The sequence below is a fragment of the Oenanthe melanoleuca genome, chromosome 18 (genome assembly GCF_029582105.1).
Source record: "Oenanthe melanoleuca isolate GR-GAL-2019-014 chromosome 18, OMel1.0, whole genome shotgun sequence".
NCBI lineage: Eukaryota > Metazoa > Chordata > Aves > Passeriformes > Muscicapidae > Oenanthe > Oenanthe melanoleuca.
In genome coordinates, this window is record NC_079351.1 from 774984 (window position 1) to 791285 (window position 16302).

The following is a 16302-nucleotide window of genomic DNA, read 5'->3' on the forward strand; positions in this document are numbered from 1 at the left end:
CTGTGCCCTCGGGGCTGTCCCAGGGAGGAAGGAGTGCTGCTGTCCCCGTGTCCCTCGGGCTGTCACAGGGAGGAAGGAGTGCTGCTGTCCCCGTGTCCCTCGGGCTGTCACAGGGAGGAAGGAGTGCTGCTGTCCCCGTGTCCCTCGGGACTGTCACAGGGAGGAAGGAGTGCTGCTGTCCCCGTGCCCTGCCCGTGCCCGAGGCAGCAGCTCTGGGCTGGATCCCCAGCTGCAGGGGGATAAGGGTGTTCTGGGGAATCAGTTTGGGCTGGTTACCAGGAATAAATGATGATTTCCCCCTTGTATCGTGTGTCACAGCCAGTGTGGGTCAGGGGGAACCTGCTGGGGACACTGTGCTGGCCTGTCCCTGGCTGTGGCACACGAGTGGCCTCCAGCCCCAACACCCCCCGAGCCACAGGCTCAGGTTCCCTCTGGCATCACCACCTTCCAGGAAGAGCAGCTGGAGCTCAGCCCAGCTCCCGAGGGAGCAGAGACAGCCAGTCCTGGGTTTGTCACTCCGGGAGCATCCCCTGCAGAGCCCCAGCAGTGCCACTGTCCCCTGGCAGCAGCTTGAGGAAAACACACATCAGTCTGATCAGTCTGAGTGGGGTGTTACATAAAGCAGGGACAGACGTGGTTTAAGGGCAGGGGAGAAGGAGCCAGCCTGGCAGAGAGCGCCTGAGCCAGCTCCAAGAGGAACTGGGCAGAAATTTCTGCCTCATGCAGGCATAAAAGCTTCCTGTGGAAAAAGAGAAGCTGCTGAGCTCTGGCTGCTCAGGGAACAGACACGCGTGAGAGAGGCCAGTGTCTTTCTTCACGCTTTATTGTGTAAAAATAAAGTCAACAATTCATGTAATCCCAGCAATAAAATGGAAAAAGCATGAGAATCCGTAGAAACAGTGCATTGTCAGAACTGCCGATGCGGGCCGGATGCAGAACCCCTTCAAATCCCAAAGGAGACAGAGCCAGGAGTAGGAAAAATGTACAGCTTTGGTTAGCAAAATAATGACAAATTAAGATACATTGATTCTCTCCCCTACTGTACACTATGTACACTGTGTTGACATCACACCCTTTCGTGGTTTTTTGGCAAATCCAACGCACCTGGGGCCGGAGGTTAAACCTGTGCCATGGTCTCGTTGTTCTCGGCAGGCTGTGCCTGTGCTCGCCGATGTGAACAGGGGCTTGGGAGGAACTCGAATTTAACTCTCGATGGTTCGGGGTGGTTTTTCTCGCACCAGGAGCGGGGTGAGGAGCGCTGCCCTGAGCCGTGCGCGGGTCTCGCTGGGGCGCTGCCTGTGCCGCTCCGGGGGCCGGGAGGGGCTCTGGCCCCGGCCGGGAGGAGCCCCCGGCCCGCTCCGACCCCTCTGCTCCGCCCGGCTCTTTGCCGCATCTCTGGAGTCGGTCGTGAGGCTCTGGAGCCCCGGGTGAATTCTCTGCCTCATCCTCCACTGCCGCCCTGGGTGGGGGGCAGGAGGGGGGCTGGGGAGTGATTTCTGCAATCTGTAGTACAAACCAGGAGTTTAGAAAAGGAAACCATACAAAATGCATCTGTTATCTCAAAATACGCTTCTTTATCTCTTTTTATCCTGCAGAATCTCAAAGCACGTTATTTTGTTTTCCTTAGGGAGCACTGATAATTCTATATACTTTTTTATCTTCATAAAAATACCTTTTTTTTTTTAATTGGTAATAAACTTCCCTTTACAGTAAGAGAAACAAGAGAGTGTATTATCAAAAGCAGAAAGGCTTCAGACCTGTCAGTGGGAGCTGCACTGGAGGGACGGTAAAGGCTATTTGTCACCAGCTACGGCGCGTAGGAGGCCTCGGGGGGCTGCAGGCGGCGGGGCCGGGGGTACCTGAGTGCGGCAGGTCGGGGAGCGGGGCCGGGGTCCCGCGGGGGTCCCGCCGCAGCCCGGGGCTATGGCTGTGGTGCTGGGGGCAGCGCCGGCCGGGGGCGGCTCCTCCCGGGCTGGGAGCGGAGGGGTCGCAACCCCGGTTTTGGGGAGGTGGGGAGGGGGTGTCGGAACTTTCCCCCAGCTCTGGGGGCACCACCCTCCCTCCCGGGGGGGTCAGGCTGGGTAAGGAGGAGCCCCGAGGGGGCTCTGGGCCGGGTCCCGCTGCCTTTGCAGGCGCCGGTGCCCGAGGAAAGCGGCGGCGAAGCGGGGGCCGGGCCGGGGGGCGGCGGGGGGCGCAGCCGCGCCAGGCCAAGGCACGCAGGCGTTCGAGGACGTTGGCAAGACAGAAACCGGAGGGTCGTGGGGCTCCGCGGGCGGGCGCGCCGCTGCCGGGGCATCCCTGCTCCCGGGGACGAGTCGGGTGGCTTCGTTCTCGGTTGTTTTTGCGCAAAAAAAAAAAGAAAAAAAAAAAAAAAAAAAAAGGAGAAAAAATAAATAATTAAATAAATAAAAAGAACCCGCTGAGGAGGTTTCTCTCGCTTGTCCGTGGCCCTAGTTGAGCTGGCGACAGGCCTCGAAAGTCCACTTGGTGGCCCCGCCGTAGATGTCGATGTTGGCCTCGGCCCAGGCGATGACGTTCCCCGCGAGCGCCTTGGAGCTGCAGGTGGCCAGCGCGTACACCTCCCCCGGGCTCAGCTTGCGGTCCCACACGTTGAAGTGGGCCAGCTCCCCCACGAAGGCCTGCGTGGCATCGAACCCTCCGCCCAGCGTGTCCTGCGGGGGAGCCGCCGTCAGCCCGGCCCGGTGGTCCCGTCCGTCCCCTCGGGGAGCGAGCAGGGACCCCCCCAGCCGCCCTTAGCCAGCCCTTACCTGCTCCTGGCCCAGCACCAGCACGCCCTGCGGCTTGATGGGGTGGTAGGGGGCCAGGTTCTCGCCGTTGCCCGTCTGGGTGCCGTCCTGGTAGGCTTCCCACACGCCGTCCCGCGTGGTCCAGGTGACACAGATGTGGTGCCACTTGCCGTCGTTGATGGCGAAGGGCAGCTTGGCCACCTGCAGGCAGCGGGTCAGGGTGGTGCCCACGGGGGTCCCCGCGCTGCCCCCCAGCCCAGCGCCCGCCCCCGGCCCGGCTGTACCTTGTCATTGATGAGGATCTCCATGGGGTTGTTGCCCCACTCGATGAGCACCAGCTCGTTGGCCTGGCCGGGCACGGCGTAGGAGAAGGGGGTGCCCATGCCGGGGGAGGCGCTGGATTTGATCCACATGCAGATGCTGAAGGCGTACATCTCGGGCAGGCTCTTCTTCACCTTGGCGTACATGTAGTTGGTGCGCAGGGGGAAGGTGAGCTGGAACCTGTCCGGGGGCCGGTTGTCCTTCTGGCCTGCGGGAGCGCAGGGGCGGTGGGCTCCCGCCGGGGCCCCTTTCTGCCCCTTTGGGGGTTCCCCCCTCCCCACCCCGTTATGTAACGGGCCTTGAGATGGCAGCGAGGAGCAAATCCCTCCGGCGCCGCGCGGCTCCCTAATCCCCACGGCGGGCAGCGCCCGGAGCATCCCCGGCGGCGGAGCCCGCGGGCAGCGGCTGCTCAGGAGCCACCGAGCAGGGGCTGGGGCTGGGAGGGAGCTCAGCGATCAGCCAGGTCCAACCCCTGCCGCGGGGAGAGCCGAGCCCGGGGACAGGGATCGCTGCCCGGAGCGGCTCCGGCACGCCCGGTGCCCAGCGGCGGGGGAGCTCCGGGGGCCGGCCCGGGGGTCCCGCGGGCGGGGGCGGGCAGCGCCCGGTACCTTTCTCCAGGTCGCTGATGCGCTGGTGCAGCGAGGTGAGGGTGCTCTCGATCTTGCCGCGCTCCTCGGACTCGTTGCGGGGGCTGAGCTTGCCCTCCTCCAGGCTGTTCACCCGCGACAGCACCTGCTTCTCCAGGTCATCGATCTTGTTCTGCAGGATGTCCTTCAGGTTGTTGGTCTGGCTGGAGGAGTTCATCCTGCTGAACTGCTGCAAGGGGCGAGCAGAGGAGCGGGCAGTGAGCCCCGGGCAGCGGCTCCCGGTGCCCGTGCCGGGTGCGCGGCTGCCCCGGCTGCCCGCGGCTCCCGGTGCGCGGCCGTGCGGCTCCCCGGCTCTCCTCGCGTACCTCCAGGTTCTCCAGCCGGGTTTTCAGGGACTGCAGCGTCTGCCCCAGCTGGCTGAGGGTCTCGGCGGCGGCCGGCCGCGACAGGTCGCCCATGGTGTTCTTGGAAAAGCCCTTCCTTCCCTTTCCCTCGCCGGGCAGCTCCAGCACGCTCTGGCTCTCGCAGCGGCCCAGCTTGGCCGTGAGCTCGCGGATCGTCTCCTTCTGGTTCATGATGGTTTCCTTCTGCTGCAGCACCGTCTCCCGCAGCTGCAGCACGGTGCCCTTCAGCTCCTCGGCCGAGCCGGTGCCCAGCGCCGAGGCCGCGCACACGTCCCCGTCCAGCGGCACCGAGGTGCAGACGAAGCGCGTCTGCCCCAAGCCCTGGGCGAGCGCCGGCCGCAGCGGCCCCAGCAGCAGCAGCAGCAGCAGCGGCAGCGGCAGCAGCGGCGGGAGGAGGCGGCGGCTGCCGGGCGGCCCCGCGGCCATGGCTCCGCTCGGCTCCGCTCGCTCCGGGCCGGCTCCGGCTCCGCTGCGGCGCCGCCGCTTTTATCGCGGCCGGGCGGGGCCGCGCGGGGCGTCACGGAGCGCGGAATCCCGGCCCGGGAGGGGAGGGGGGCCCCGCGTGGGAGCGCGGCGTGAGCGACAGCGACAGCGAGAGAGAGAGCGAGAGCGAGAGCGTGCGGGGGTGATGCTGTGAGCGTGAGTGTCTGTGTGTCCGTGTGTGTGTGTGTCCGTGTGTCTGTGTGTGTGTGTCCGTGTGTCCCTGTGTGCGTGTGTGTGTGTCTGTGTGTGTCTGTGTGTGCATGTGTTTGTTTGTGTGTGTCCATATGTCCATGTGTATCTGTGTGTCCGTGTGTGTGTCTCTGTCTGTGTCTGTCTGTGTCTGTGTGTGTCCCTGTGTCTGTGTGCACATACAGGTGTGTGCAGGGTGTGCAGGTACAGGTGTATGCATTGTTCACGTACAGGTGTATGTGGGCTGTGCAGGTACAGGTGTGTGCGGGCTGTGCCTGTACAGGTGTGTGCAGTTACAGGTACAGGTGTGTGCGGGCAGGTTCCCAGGACCCGCGGGAGGAGCCGGCCCCGGGCGGAGCCGCTGGAGCTCGGTCGGGCCCGGCACTCACGGCGTGTCCCTGTGCCTGTCCCTGTCCCTGTCCCTGTGCCCTGTCCCTGTCCCTGTCCTGTCCCTGTCCCTGGCCCTGTGGCCCTGGCCCAGCCAGCTCGGGGTGCAGGGGAGCAGCTGCTGCTTTGCTCCTCCAGTAACCAGCGAAAGGACCTTGCAGGTAATTCCCGGACCTGTCCTAGGTGGGAATAGCTCGTGGCTGTTGGAGCTGTCCCTTTTCTCACCTCCAGCACTTCAGCCGTGGCCGATTCTCCTCCACTCCAGGAGCAGAAGCCAGCAGTGTCCCCTGCCCCTGCAGGACACTGAGCACAAACAGAGCTGTCCCAGCTCCCTGAGCCTCTGCTCCTTGTCCCTTCCTCTCCCTGGGGTGTTGTGTTGTGTGTGGCAGGAACCTCCTGACCAGAGAGCACCTCAGCCTGGGGGAGTGTGGCCCCTCAGCTCAGCCCAGCACTGCAGCAGCACATATGGCTGCAGTATTTACATAATGCCAAGTTATCCTGTGAAATATGAAGCAATTAATTTTGATTAGTGAAGTGGGTCAATAAAATACAAAGGCTTTCAGTCTGTGGATCTGCAAAAGATAAAACACAGCCATTCCATGGTCCTTCCCCTCTGATGTGCCTGGAGCAGCCCTGGCTGGGGCTGGAGCTCCCTGAGCTGCTGCCAGTGGTGCCTGTGGCTGGTTTGGTGCCTCTCCTGGAGCAGGTCATCACCCAGCCCTGGAGGTTTGTGACACATGATGTGGCAGGGAGTGTTTCCTCCTCAAAGGCAGCTCAGCTGCCTTGGGAGCCTCTTTCCCATCCAGCCCTGCTCTGGTGCAGTGAAATCCACATTTCATGGCCAAACCCAGGGCCTGGGGCTGTCAGCAGGAGCAGGATGGCAGGCTGGCAAACCCTCTGACGTTCTGCTGTCCATTTATGCCAGCCTGGGGAGGCCAGGGCAGGGCTGGCAGAAGTGGCTGAGAGTTCAGGAGCTGTGCCAGGGTGCTCAGCACCTCTGGGGCACCTTCATGGGCATCCTGTAGTGCTTTCATCACTGTCCATCCAACCTGTCCCTCTGCTCGTGGGGACTGAAGAGCCCTGGGTGTCCTTTGGAGCCTTCCTGGGGCTCCTGGGTCCCACTGCTGATCCTCTGTGCAGTTCAGAGCCTCCTGTGGGGCTGCCCACACCTCTGGTGCTGTTCCCCTTTGGGGTGTTGTGCTTTGCTGCAGGAAATTTTGGGGGGAAATCTGCCTTTCCAGCAGGCTCTTCCTTCAGGCTTTATCTCCCTGGTTTGTGTCCCTGCTGCTGCTCTCTGTGCTGAGCAGTGTTTCAGTGCAAGGAGCAGGGCAGGAGGGGGATCAGGAGGGGACAGACCCCACGGGGTTCACTGGGCAGAGCACTGTCCCTCCTGTGCTGCTTGGGTTGGGGCTTTCTGGCAAAAGCAAAAGCTGACAAGACTGCAAGTCTAATCCTTCTGCCACGGGCAGGAGCACAACCCAAAAATAATGTTCCTGCAGGAATAGGATGAGCCCAGGGTAGAGCAGGTGAGAGGCAGCAGAGCCGGCCCCGCTCCTGCTCACATCTGCACGGCACTGGCAGAGCTGAGCGTGTCACTGAACCAATTTCCCTCACAATCTTTTGTCATCCACAGCACATTATGCGGAGATGAGACCAAGGTGACAAATGCAATAAAATAAACACTCGGATACTATGGTGATGGAGAGCAGGAAATGCCTGGATGGGAAAAAACAGCAAAGCTGCACTATGAGAGATAAGCAAAATAACCCCTGTGGCTCCTGATGCAAAGAAAGGAGTGGAAAACACGATCAAGATTTCAGCTTTCCCAGAATCACTGAATCATGCAGAAGGATCTGTTATTGCTTCTGTAGATTTAGGAGCTGTGTGGCTGTAATGGAGTACTGGAGCCCCTGTTTTTAACTCTTCCCTTGCCTCTTCCCAGCAGCTGATTTATGGCAGTGCAGCTGGAGAGAGCTGAGCACAGCTCTCAAGGACCCTCGCAGATGGTTCAGCTCTGAACAGGAGCCAGCAGGCACATTTGTGCTGCTGATGGAGGAGGATGGCTCTGGGCAGCCCAGGCTGCTCCCGTGCAGAGGTGAGGGGTGGAAATCTCCACTGACCCAGGTGTGGGAGCAGCAGCAGCAGCAATGCAGACAGGAGAGTTTGTAAAAGTGGACAGATCTCTCTAATCCCAGGAGCTGGAGCCCCGGGGAGCAGGCAGTGGAAGCTTTCTCTCCTGCCTGCTGTACATAAACCATCTCCTGTGGGGTGGTGCTGATTCCACATTTAAGTCTCCTCTGCGGACTGGGAAGGATGAGATCCATTACGGGATGGAGGCAGCTTTAAATGAGAACAGCAGTGGCTGCACTTCCAGGGCTCAGCTCCCTTTGTCTGTGCATGGAGCTGCTGGCTGTGCCCCATTGTCACCGAGGCTCCTGAGGGATTGTCCCCTCCAGCCACATCCCCAGCAGGCTGAAAGCAGGACAGGCAGAGACCTCCAGGTTGTTTCATCTTTTCTTTAATTGAAACACTTGTTCTTAGGGAAACTGCAGCAAGGACAGGCCTGTGGCTCTGTGGGCTCTGTGGGGTCTGTGGGCTCTGTGGGATCTGTGGGATCTGTGGGGTCTATGGGCTCTGTGGGGTCTGTGGGGTCTGTGGCTCTGTGGGCTCTGTGGGCTCTGTGGGCTCTGTGGGGTCCATGGGGTCTATGGGGTCTATGGGCTCTGTGGGCTCTGTGGGCTCTGTGGGGTCCATGGGGTCTATGGGCTCTGTGGGGTCTGTGGGGTCCATGGGGTCTATGGGGTCTATGGGCTCTGTGGGCTCTGTGGGCTCTGTGGGGTCCATGGGGTCTATGGGGTCTATGGGCTCTGTGGGCTCTGTGGGCTCTGTGGGGTCTATGGGCTCTGTGGGCTCTGTGGGCTCTGTGGGGTCCATGGGGTCTATGGGGTCTATGGGCTCTGTGGGCTCTGTGGGCTCTGTGGGGTCCATGGGGTCTATGGGCTCTGTGGGGTCTGTGGGGTCTGTGGCTCTGTGGGGTCTATGGGCTCTGTGGGCTCTGTGGGGCCTGTGGGCTCTGTGGGCTCTGTGGGCTCTGTGGGCTCTGTGGGCTCTGTGGGCTCTGTGGGATCTGTGGGGTCTATGGGCTCTGTGGGGTCTGTGGGGTCTGTGGCTCTGTGGGCTCTGTGGGCTCTGTGGCTCTGTGGGGTGTGTGGGCTCCGTGGGGCCTGTGGGCTCTGTGGGCTCTGTGGGCTCTGTGGGGTCTATGGGCTCTGTGGGGTCTGTGGGGTCTGTGGGCTCTGTGGGCTCTGTGGGCTCTGTGGGGTCTGTGGCTCTGTGGGCTCTCTGGGCTCTGTGGGGTCTGTGGCTCTGTGGGCTCTCTGGGCTCTGTGGGGTCTGTGGGCTCTGTGGGGTCTGTGGGCTCTGTGGGGTGTGTGGGATCTGTGGGGCCTGTGGGGTCTGTGGGGTCTGTGGCTCTGTGGGCTCTGTGGGGTCTGTGGGCTCTGTGGGGTGTGTGGGATCTGTGGGGCCTGTGGGGTCTGTGGGGTCTGTGGGCTCTGTGGGCTCTGTGGGGTCTGTGGGCTCTGTGGGGTCTGTGGGCTCTGTGGGGTCGGTGGGGTCTATGGGCTCTGTGGGGTCTGTGGGGTCTGTGGGGTCTGTGGGCTCTGTGGGGTGTGTGGGCTCCGTGGGGCCTGTGGGCTCTGTGGGCTCTGTGGGCTCTGTGGGGTCTGTGGGCTCTGTGGGCTCTCTGGGCTCTGTGGGGTCTGTGGGCTCTGTGGGGTCTGTGGGCTCTGTGGGGTGTGTGGGATCTGTGGGGCCTGTGGGGTCTGTGGGGTCTGTGGCTCTGTGGGCTCTGTGGGGTCTGTGGGCTCTGTGGGGTGTGTGGGATCTGTGGGGCCTGTGGGGTCTGTGGGGTCTGTGGCTCTGTGGGCTCTGTGGGGTCTGTGGGCTCTGTGGGGTCTGTGGGCTCTGTGGGGTCTGTGGGGTCTATGGGCTCTGTGGGCTCTGTGGGGTCTGTGGGGTCTGTGGGGTCTGTGGGGTCTATGGGCTCTGTGGGGTCTGTGGAGTCTGTGGGCTCTGTGGTCACAGCACCTCTGGCTCTGCAGAGCCCAGATGTGGGAAGGTAAGATCATCTCCAAAGCTTTTCCTTCTGCAGCTGGGCCAGGCACAGGGAAGCAGCCCCCAGCTGCTGCATGGTTCAGTTCAGAGTGCTGGATATGCAAAATGTGTTTTTTGGGTGCAGCTGTCACTAGAGCAGCTCAGGCACGGGGTGCAGGCAGTGCACATACCGTGTGTGAGATGGAGAATTCCCTTCTGTGACAGACACACTCTGGACAGCAGTTGGGAATTTTGCTGCATTTTGCTGCAGTCTTTCTTTGCAGATCTCTCCCTCTCTGTTTCTCTCCCTCTCTCTCTCTCTCTCCCTCTCTCGCACATTCACTCTCTTCCCTTTTTCCCTTCCCTTGCTTTCATTGTTCCCATCTCACAAGCCAGTTTCCTCCTAAACTGCCTGACATTTACACTCAGTGAGACTGGGGAGTGTGGTCTCTGTACCAGTAGGTCTCTGTGATGCTGTAGGGACACAGATCCTTTCATTACAAATAATTAATTTAGCTGTATATTGCATAACATCCTAAAAAGCTTTCTAGGCCAGTCTCATGTTAGCTGGATGCACAGTTCCTATCAATATTGCATTACATTTGGGTACAACAGTTATGAAGTATCATTAAAAATTTAATTTGTGGTTTAAAACTGCAGCATCTCCTTCTAAGTGTAGCAGAGAAACCATTCGGGCTTCTGGAGGGCTGAGCTGGCATCAGCCAAAATTGCAGGGAGAGCTGCAGAAGGGGCCTGGGCTGGTGAGGAATGCCCTGCCCGGGAACCCAGGGGTGGCTGGAGCCGGGAGCTGGGCTCGGCCCGGGGCTGTGCCGGTCCCGCCGGGCTCCTTCTCCCCCCGGGGAAGGGAGGGAAGCTTTAAGCCGTGCCTGAGCCCGAGCCCAGCCTCGCTGTGCCCACCTGGGCTGGGCTTTGGGAACAGCGGGGCGAGCAGAGCCCTGGGCAGGAGGAGGAGGAGGAGGAGGAGGAGGAGGAGGAGGAGGAGGAGGAGGAGGAGGAGGAGGAGGAGGAGCTGCCGTGTCCGTGGCAGGCATCGCTCCGTCGCTCCCGGTGAGACCGGAGCGGGTCTCCGCCGGTAACGGGCTCGGCTGTGCCGCCCGAGCCGCGCCGAGCGGAGGCGGCTCCATCCCCGCATCCCGCACCCCGCACCCGCCGGGATGGATGGGCGCAGGAATCCCCCCTGCCCGCACACACCACGTCACTCCAGCCCGTCCCTCGAGCGGTGACAGCGCTGCCGGGATTCTCTGCCGCGGCACAAAGCGAGGGCAGGGGCGGGATGGATGCTGGGGCGGGATGGATCCAGCCCAGCGCTCCCAGTCCTGCCCAGTGCTGGGACCGGCCCTGCTGTCTCTGGCTCAGGGGTGTCCGGGTCTCACAGAGCTCGGCCCCTCCGCGGTGACACAAGTGACAGACGGGGACTCCGGGTGTCACAAACCCCACACTTGGCATCTTTCCCCCTGCCCACAGATGAGGGGGAATTTGCAGCCGGGGTGGGGGTTTCAGAGGTCAGCACGGTTCTGGTGTTTGCTGTAGGGCTGCAGAGATCACCTCCCCTCCCCCAGTGAGGATAATAATGGGGAGTGGGTTCCTAAATCCCTTAAGCTTCTTTGATAGCTTCAATATTTATCTGTAATCCTTCTGGTGCTTCTGAACAGACACAGCTCTGTGTCCCTGTTGCTCTGGAGCTTCTTCCCACCTTGCATTGTTCCCTTTCCGTGGGAGAAGAGGCAGGGCAGGATGAGAAGGAAACATCAAAAGCCAGTGACACTGCTGTGCCCTAGATTTTTCCATGATTATTTATTGTTTTGCAGTCTCTTGCTCCTTTTCTCCCACGCCCTCTGTTGTGTTCTGTTAATGTGCTGTGCTGGGGTGACCCAGGCTGCACACCGGGTGCCCCCAGGGCTCTGTCCTCAGCTGAGGGGAGAGAAAATGGGGCAAAAGGCTCGTGGGGAGAGAAATCCCTCAGCAACCATGGCAAGCAGACTGGGCTTGGGGAAATTAGTTTGTTACCAATCAAATCAGATTGGTGGGATAATAAGAAATAAAAACTAAATATTAAAACAGCTTCCCCTCAGCCCTCCCTTCTCCCCAGGATCATCTTCACTCCTGAATCCCAGAGGGGTGAGGAGCAGGGGCTGTGGTCACCTCATGCCGAGGTGGCTCTGCTGCTCCTTCCCCCTGCTGCAGCCCGGGCTCCCCACGGGGCACTGCAGCCACCCCTGAGCCCCCTCCTGCATTAACCTTGGCACACAAACCCCAAACTCTGGAGACTGGGATTGCTTCCCTGCCCAGCTTTGGGGTTAAAACACGGAAGGTTTTAGAGCCAGGATGGAGAAAACCACTCCAAGGCAACAGGGATTTCCTGGCTTGCTGCTGTGAGGGCTGACCCCGAGCTCCAGGGCAGCTTTTAGTGGGGAAAGGGCTCTCAGGATGCCGAGGTTCTCTGCAGAGGTTGCATTAGGGCTGGGGGGCATCGATTCCTGCTCAAGGTGGAGCCTGCAGGAGCTGCAGAGAGACTGAGGGTAACTGGAAAAGCCCCGGAGCTGCTTCCAGGCACTGAGTGAAGCTCTGGCTGCTGTGTGCAGCTGGCAGAGCTGCAGATGCAGGGATGGCAGGGGTCCAGCCAGCTCTGACCCCTGGGATGGCAGGAGGAGCCTCAGCACGGCTCCTCTGGGTTCAGACATGGTCTGGCACAACTCTGGGCTGCTGCTCACCTGGCAGGAGCACGTTTGGTTCATGGCTCTCCACACTGGAATTGCAGCTCCATCCCTGCTGCTGAGGGCTGGCACTGCCCAGCTGTGCAGGGGTGATGCTGTTGGGGTGCCCTGGGGGGAATTGCCTCCTGCTGTGCCTTCTTAGGGCTCCTCTGCTTGGGAAATGCAAACTAAATGAGTGGAGAATGCAGAAGCTGCTGGCTGTGCTGCAGTTTCCAGGGACAGAAACTCGGCATGGGCTGGGGCAGTGCAGCACTGCTGGTGTGTGTCACAGCCCCGCTGCTCCATCAGCCTCGAGTGCTCATTCTGCTGGAAATCCACACTCAGATTTACACAGAGCATTTGTCTATGTGAAACCTTTAGTTCCCTGCTGGGTGGATCCTCTCCGGGGCAGGTGACACAAGTGATGGAGTTTGTGTGGAAGTTCATCCCACTGCCATTATCTGGTCCCCCTGTGCCCTACAAACCTCTGGATTTCAGCAGCAAACCCACGAGCCATGAGACCCCCCAGCATGTTGGTCCATGGAATCGGGGTTTGAAATATCCTAGGCTTGAGGAAGAGGTTCCAGCTGCTGTACTTCATGGGAAAGGTCCATTCGTGTTGATTCCAGGGGTAATTGCATTTCCCAAATGAAGGAAGAGATTTGTGGGTTTCTCTCCCAAAACCAGCGTTACTGGTTGACAGTGCATAGGTGAGCCAGGCTGGATTTCTCCCTTCTGGGATTCTTTTGGTGGCATCCCAATCTCTTGGTGGTTTATCACAGATCACCAAACCAGTTCCGATTCCAGAGCAATCTCTGCGTCATCGGGCTGACATTTCCAAAGGCAGCTCCATGATTCCCAAGCCCCAGGGGAGGACAGGATGAGAAATCCATGGAAAATGATGAATTATTTCTTATCAACCAAGGGGAAGTGTCAGGTCCTGCCTGTCCCGTGGCAATGTGGGCTCGGGGCTGCAAAAATGAACCAGGATTTTTGTGCTGAAGCTTTTGCCATGGCAGGAGGAGCCCGCAGAGCTCCCTGGCTGCTGCTCCCGGCTCGCTGGGGAGGTTTTGTCACCGAGTCGGGGCTGATACCGATCTACAACAGCGACCTGGTGTTCAAGGAAACATTTCTGCACTTAATAATGAGAAAAGCAGAGCGTGTCTGCCGAGCTGCCATCGATCACGTGCTGTTAAACACACGCAGCCCCATCACCTCGCGGGCTGCGAGGAGCCGGGGGCGGATAACGATGAGGGACGGCCGGGAGATGGATGGCCGGGAGCTCGGGAACTCTATTAGCAGCTCCGCCAAACCCTCCGATCCATCGCATCCCCAAGTATTGAGCCGGCCTCGCTCCGCCTTTGGGAGACAAACAGCTCCATTAAGCAGCCGATTTCTGTCGGGTCACCCGAGTCTCCCGCTGCCGCAGGGAGCGCAGAAATCTTTATATTCGTGGTGAACTCGAGTCGCCTTCGGGGTCAAACTCGGCGGCTGCTTCACGGTCTAAATGACTTCGAACTTATGTTGTACCTGGAATCCGAGGGTGTCAAATGCACTCATTAACTAAACCCTACAGCTCTGATTCATCCGGAAACTCGCCCTTTTATAGTTCACTGGAGCCAAAGCGAGCAGATAAAACTTCCAAATTTTCTGCTTCCAAGGCTGCATCACCTTTCCTTTCTCCCTGCCTTTTCCTCCTTGGGGAAAAATTTCTCCTGATGCCAAAGAGTTCCTCCCACTAAAAGAGCAAGGAGAGATGTTTGACCTAGTATTTATTCTGGCCTTTTCAACGTGAGAAGAGAACGTGAATCCCTGTCATATTCCCAATGGGTGCTGCTGACTAAGATGCCACTTTACACCTTTTTTTTTTTATGTCTCCCATGTTTTTAAGGCAGTTTGACTGTACTCAAAAGAGCAGATCCCATCACATCAGGGGCTGGGGCACTGCAGAACAGCTGGCGTGGGAAGAGGAGCTCAGGGGGCACCTTCTCACTCCCTAAAACTCCCCGGAATAGACGGGAATACCCGGGAATACCCGGGAATAGCTGGGAATGGGTCGGGAATAACAGGGAATACCCGGGAATACCCGGGAATAGCTGGGAATGGGTCGGGAATAACAGGGAATAGCCGGGAATAGCTGGGAATATATGGGAATAGATGGGAATAGTCGGGAATAGGCTGGGAATAAGCGGGAATATATGGGAATAGCTGGGAATAGATGAGAATAGCCGGGAATAGCCGGGAATAGTCGGGAATAGCCGGGAATAGCTGGGAATATCCGGGAATAGCCGGGAATAGCCGGGAATAGCCGGGAATAGGCGGGAATGGCCGGGAATAGCCGGGAATAGCCGGGAATAGCTGGGAATAGCCGGGAATAGCCGGGAATAGGCTGGGAATAACCGGGAATAGCCGGGAATAGCCGGGAATAGCCGGGAATAGCGGCGTCTGCTCCGTCTCGCAGGGGAGGTCACTGCCAGGCTCCAGCAGGCGGGACTCCGTGCCCTGGATCGTGCTTTGATGCGGGCTGGGCTCGGCACAGAGCAGCGCCCGCCCCTTCTCACCTGGCTCCATCCCCTGCCCCAACCCCCGGCTCACATTGGCTGTGAAACGAGGAAGGAAGGAAGGAAGTCTGTGTGCTGCACATGCATAAATAATACAGCTGAAATCAGGCTTGGGTAAAAATAGATATTCTCCCTAATAAATATTTTACCTGCTGTCTTTAGGCTGTAAAGCTGCCCCGACTGAGGTGCTGGAACAAACCTGGTTGTTGGCCCCCAAATGGCTGAGCCAGCCCTGGCTGTGGCTGTGCAAACAGTGCTGCCCTGGGGAAGGAGCGTGGCCGCCTGCACAAACCTCCCTTCAAGCCCAGGAAAGGTGGCCTGGTGGCCTTTGGGCTCTGAGAGCAGAGCTTTGCATCCAACTGACTCATTTTGTGACCTGTGAGTTTGACTAATGAAATGGAAAGATAAGATCTCTCATGATATTTATGAGTAACATTCTTCTTCCCAAATCTTTATTTCTTCCTGCCCAAAAGTGGAATTAGAATTAGATGGCTGAATAAGGCAAAACAAAGGACATTGACAGAGGCTGAGATAGGAGGATTTTTCATTAAAAAGAGTGACAGGTGGAGGCTGTGTCCAAGTGTGTTTCTGGAAGATAATCCTGCATTTTGGGTTTAGGGCATCACTCACTGTGCCTTACCTGACTTGATGTGCCCACTCCTCGGATTCCCTGGGAACAAGGGGGTAATTTAGTTTGTGGTTCTGTCCAGAGCCTGGGGCTGCAGGGTTGATTTTGCAGGGAAAGGGGCTCCTGGGGGCAGCACTGGCACCACATCTGCCCTGGCACGGAGCCCTGGCAGCAGGGAATCCAGGCCAGCAGTGCTGGGAAATGGGAGAGGGTGAATCCCACGGGAACTGCAGGGTGGGGAGGCCAGGCTGAGCTCTGTGGAAGTGCTGTCTGTGCCCTGGGAGCAGGGCAGGGCCGATGGTGCCCATCCCAGATGCTGAGCCCAGCCCCTGCCCATCCCTGCCCTGGTGAGCCCAGCAGTGGGGCTGGCTGGGCTGGAGGCACTGCGGGCACCCAGAGAGGCAGGGCAGTGTCTGAGACACCCTGGAGGGATGGGCAGGACCTGCTGAGGGCAGGGTGGTGCCTTGGGAGGCTGCCTGGAGCAGGGGCTGGGCAGAGTTAAAGGAATAAATCACGGATTTATTAAAAACCCTTCAAAGATTCACCTTGGGCAGTGCAGGAGCCTGGTCAGGGCTGCACCCCAGATGGACTCAGAGCCAGGAGTTTCACACTTGGATCAGTTTGGCTCCATTCCCACACTGGGGTTCCCTGTCCCATCCCAGCTCCAGGCTCTGCAGTCCCACCCTCCCAGATTCTCTCCTCCATTCTCTCTGGTTGCACTTTGTGGGGCTGGAGCTGCAGCCTGTCCTTGGTTCTGGGCTGGACAAGGATTGTTGTGTGTGCCTGACTGGGAGGAGAACTGGGGACACTGTGTGGAGTTCAGAGTCACTCAGCAGTGCAGGGCAGAGAATGGGAAATATAAAAATTAAACCTTAAGGCATCACAGGGGGAACACAGAGCCCTGCAGCCTGGCTGGGGACGGGCAGGGCTGGCCCAGATGTGCTGTGCCCGCTGCCAGCTGTGCCCTTCACGGGCATTTCTGGTGGCACGTTCGGGCAGGGCTGGTGCCAGGCTGGCACACGCTGCCCAAAGCTCCAGCAGAGGGATCAGGGCCCATCTGTGCAGCCCTGCCCGCCCCAGGCACTGGGATTTGTTCAGGTGGAGCGTTGGGATTGCTTCTTCTGACTCCCCCCGGGGCAGGAGGTTGGATGTTTTATTAAAACATCTTTAAAGTCCCTTCCCACCC

At 59.4% G+C, this 16302-nt stretch overlaps 1 protein-coding gene across 1 annotated transcript; it reads right to left on the reverse strand.

The window, feature by feature from the left end:
• Nucleotides 1-805: 805 nt before the first annotated feature.
• Nucleotides 806-4515, reverse strand: NPTX1 (neuronal pentraxin 1). The gene is made up of 6 exons (XM_056505699.1): nt 4021-4515; nt 3677-3884; nt 3032-3276; nt 2769-2948; nt 1758-2672; nt 806-1503 (listed from the first exon to the last, which is right to left on the reverse strand). Exons 1-5 carry the CDS (start codon nt 4483-4485, stop codon nt 2451-2453), a joined length of 1320 nt encoding a protein of 439 aa, XP_056361674.1. The 5' UTR covers nt 4486-4515; the 3' UTR covers nt 806-1503; nt 1758-2450.
• Nucleotides 4516-16302: the final 11787 nt, after the last annotated feature.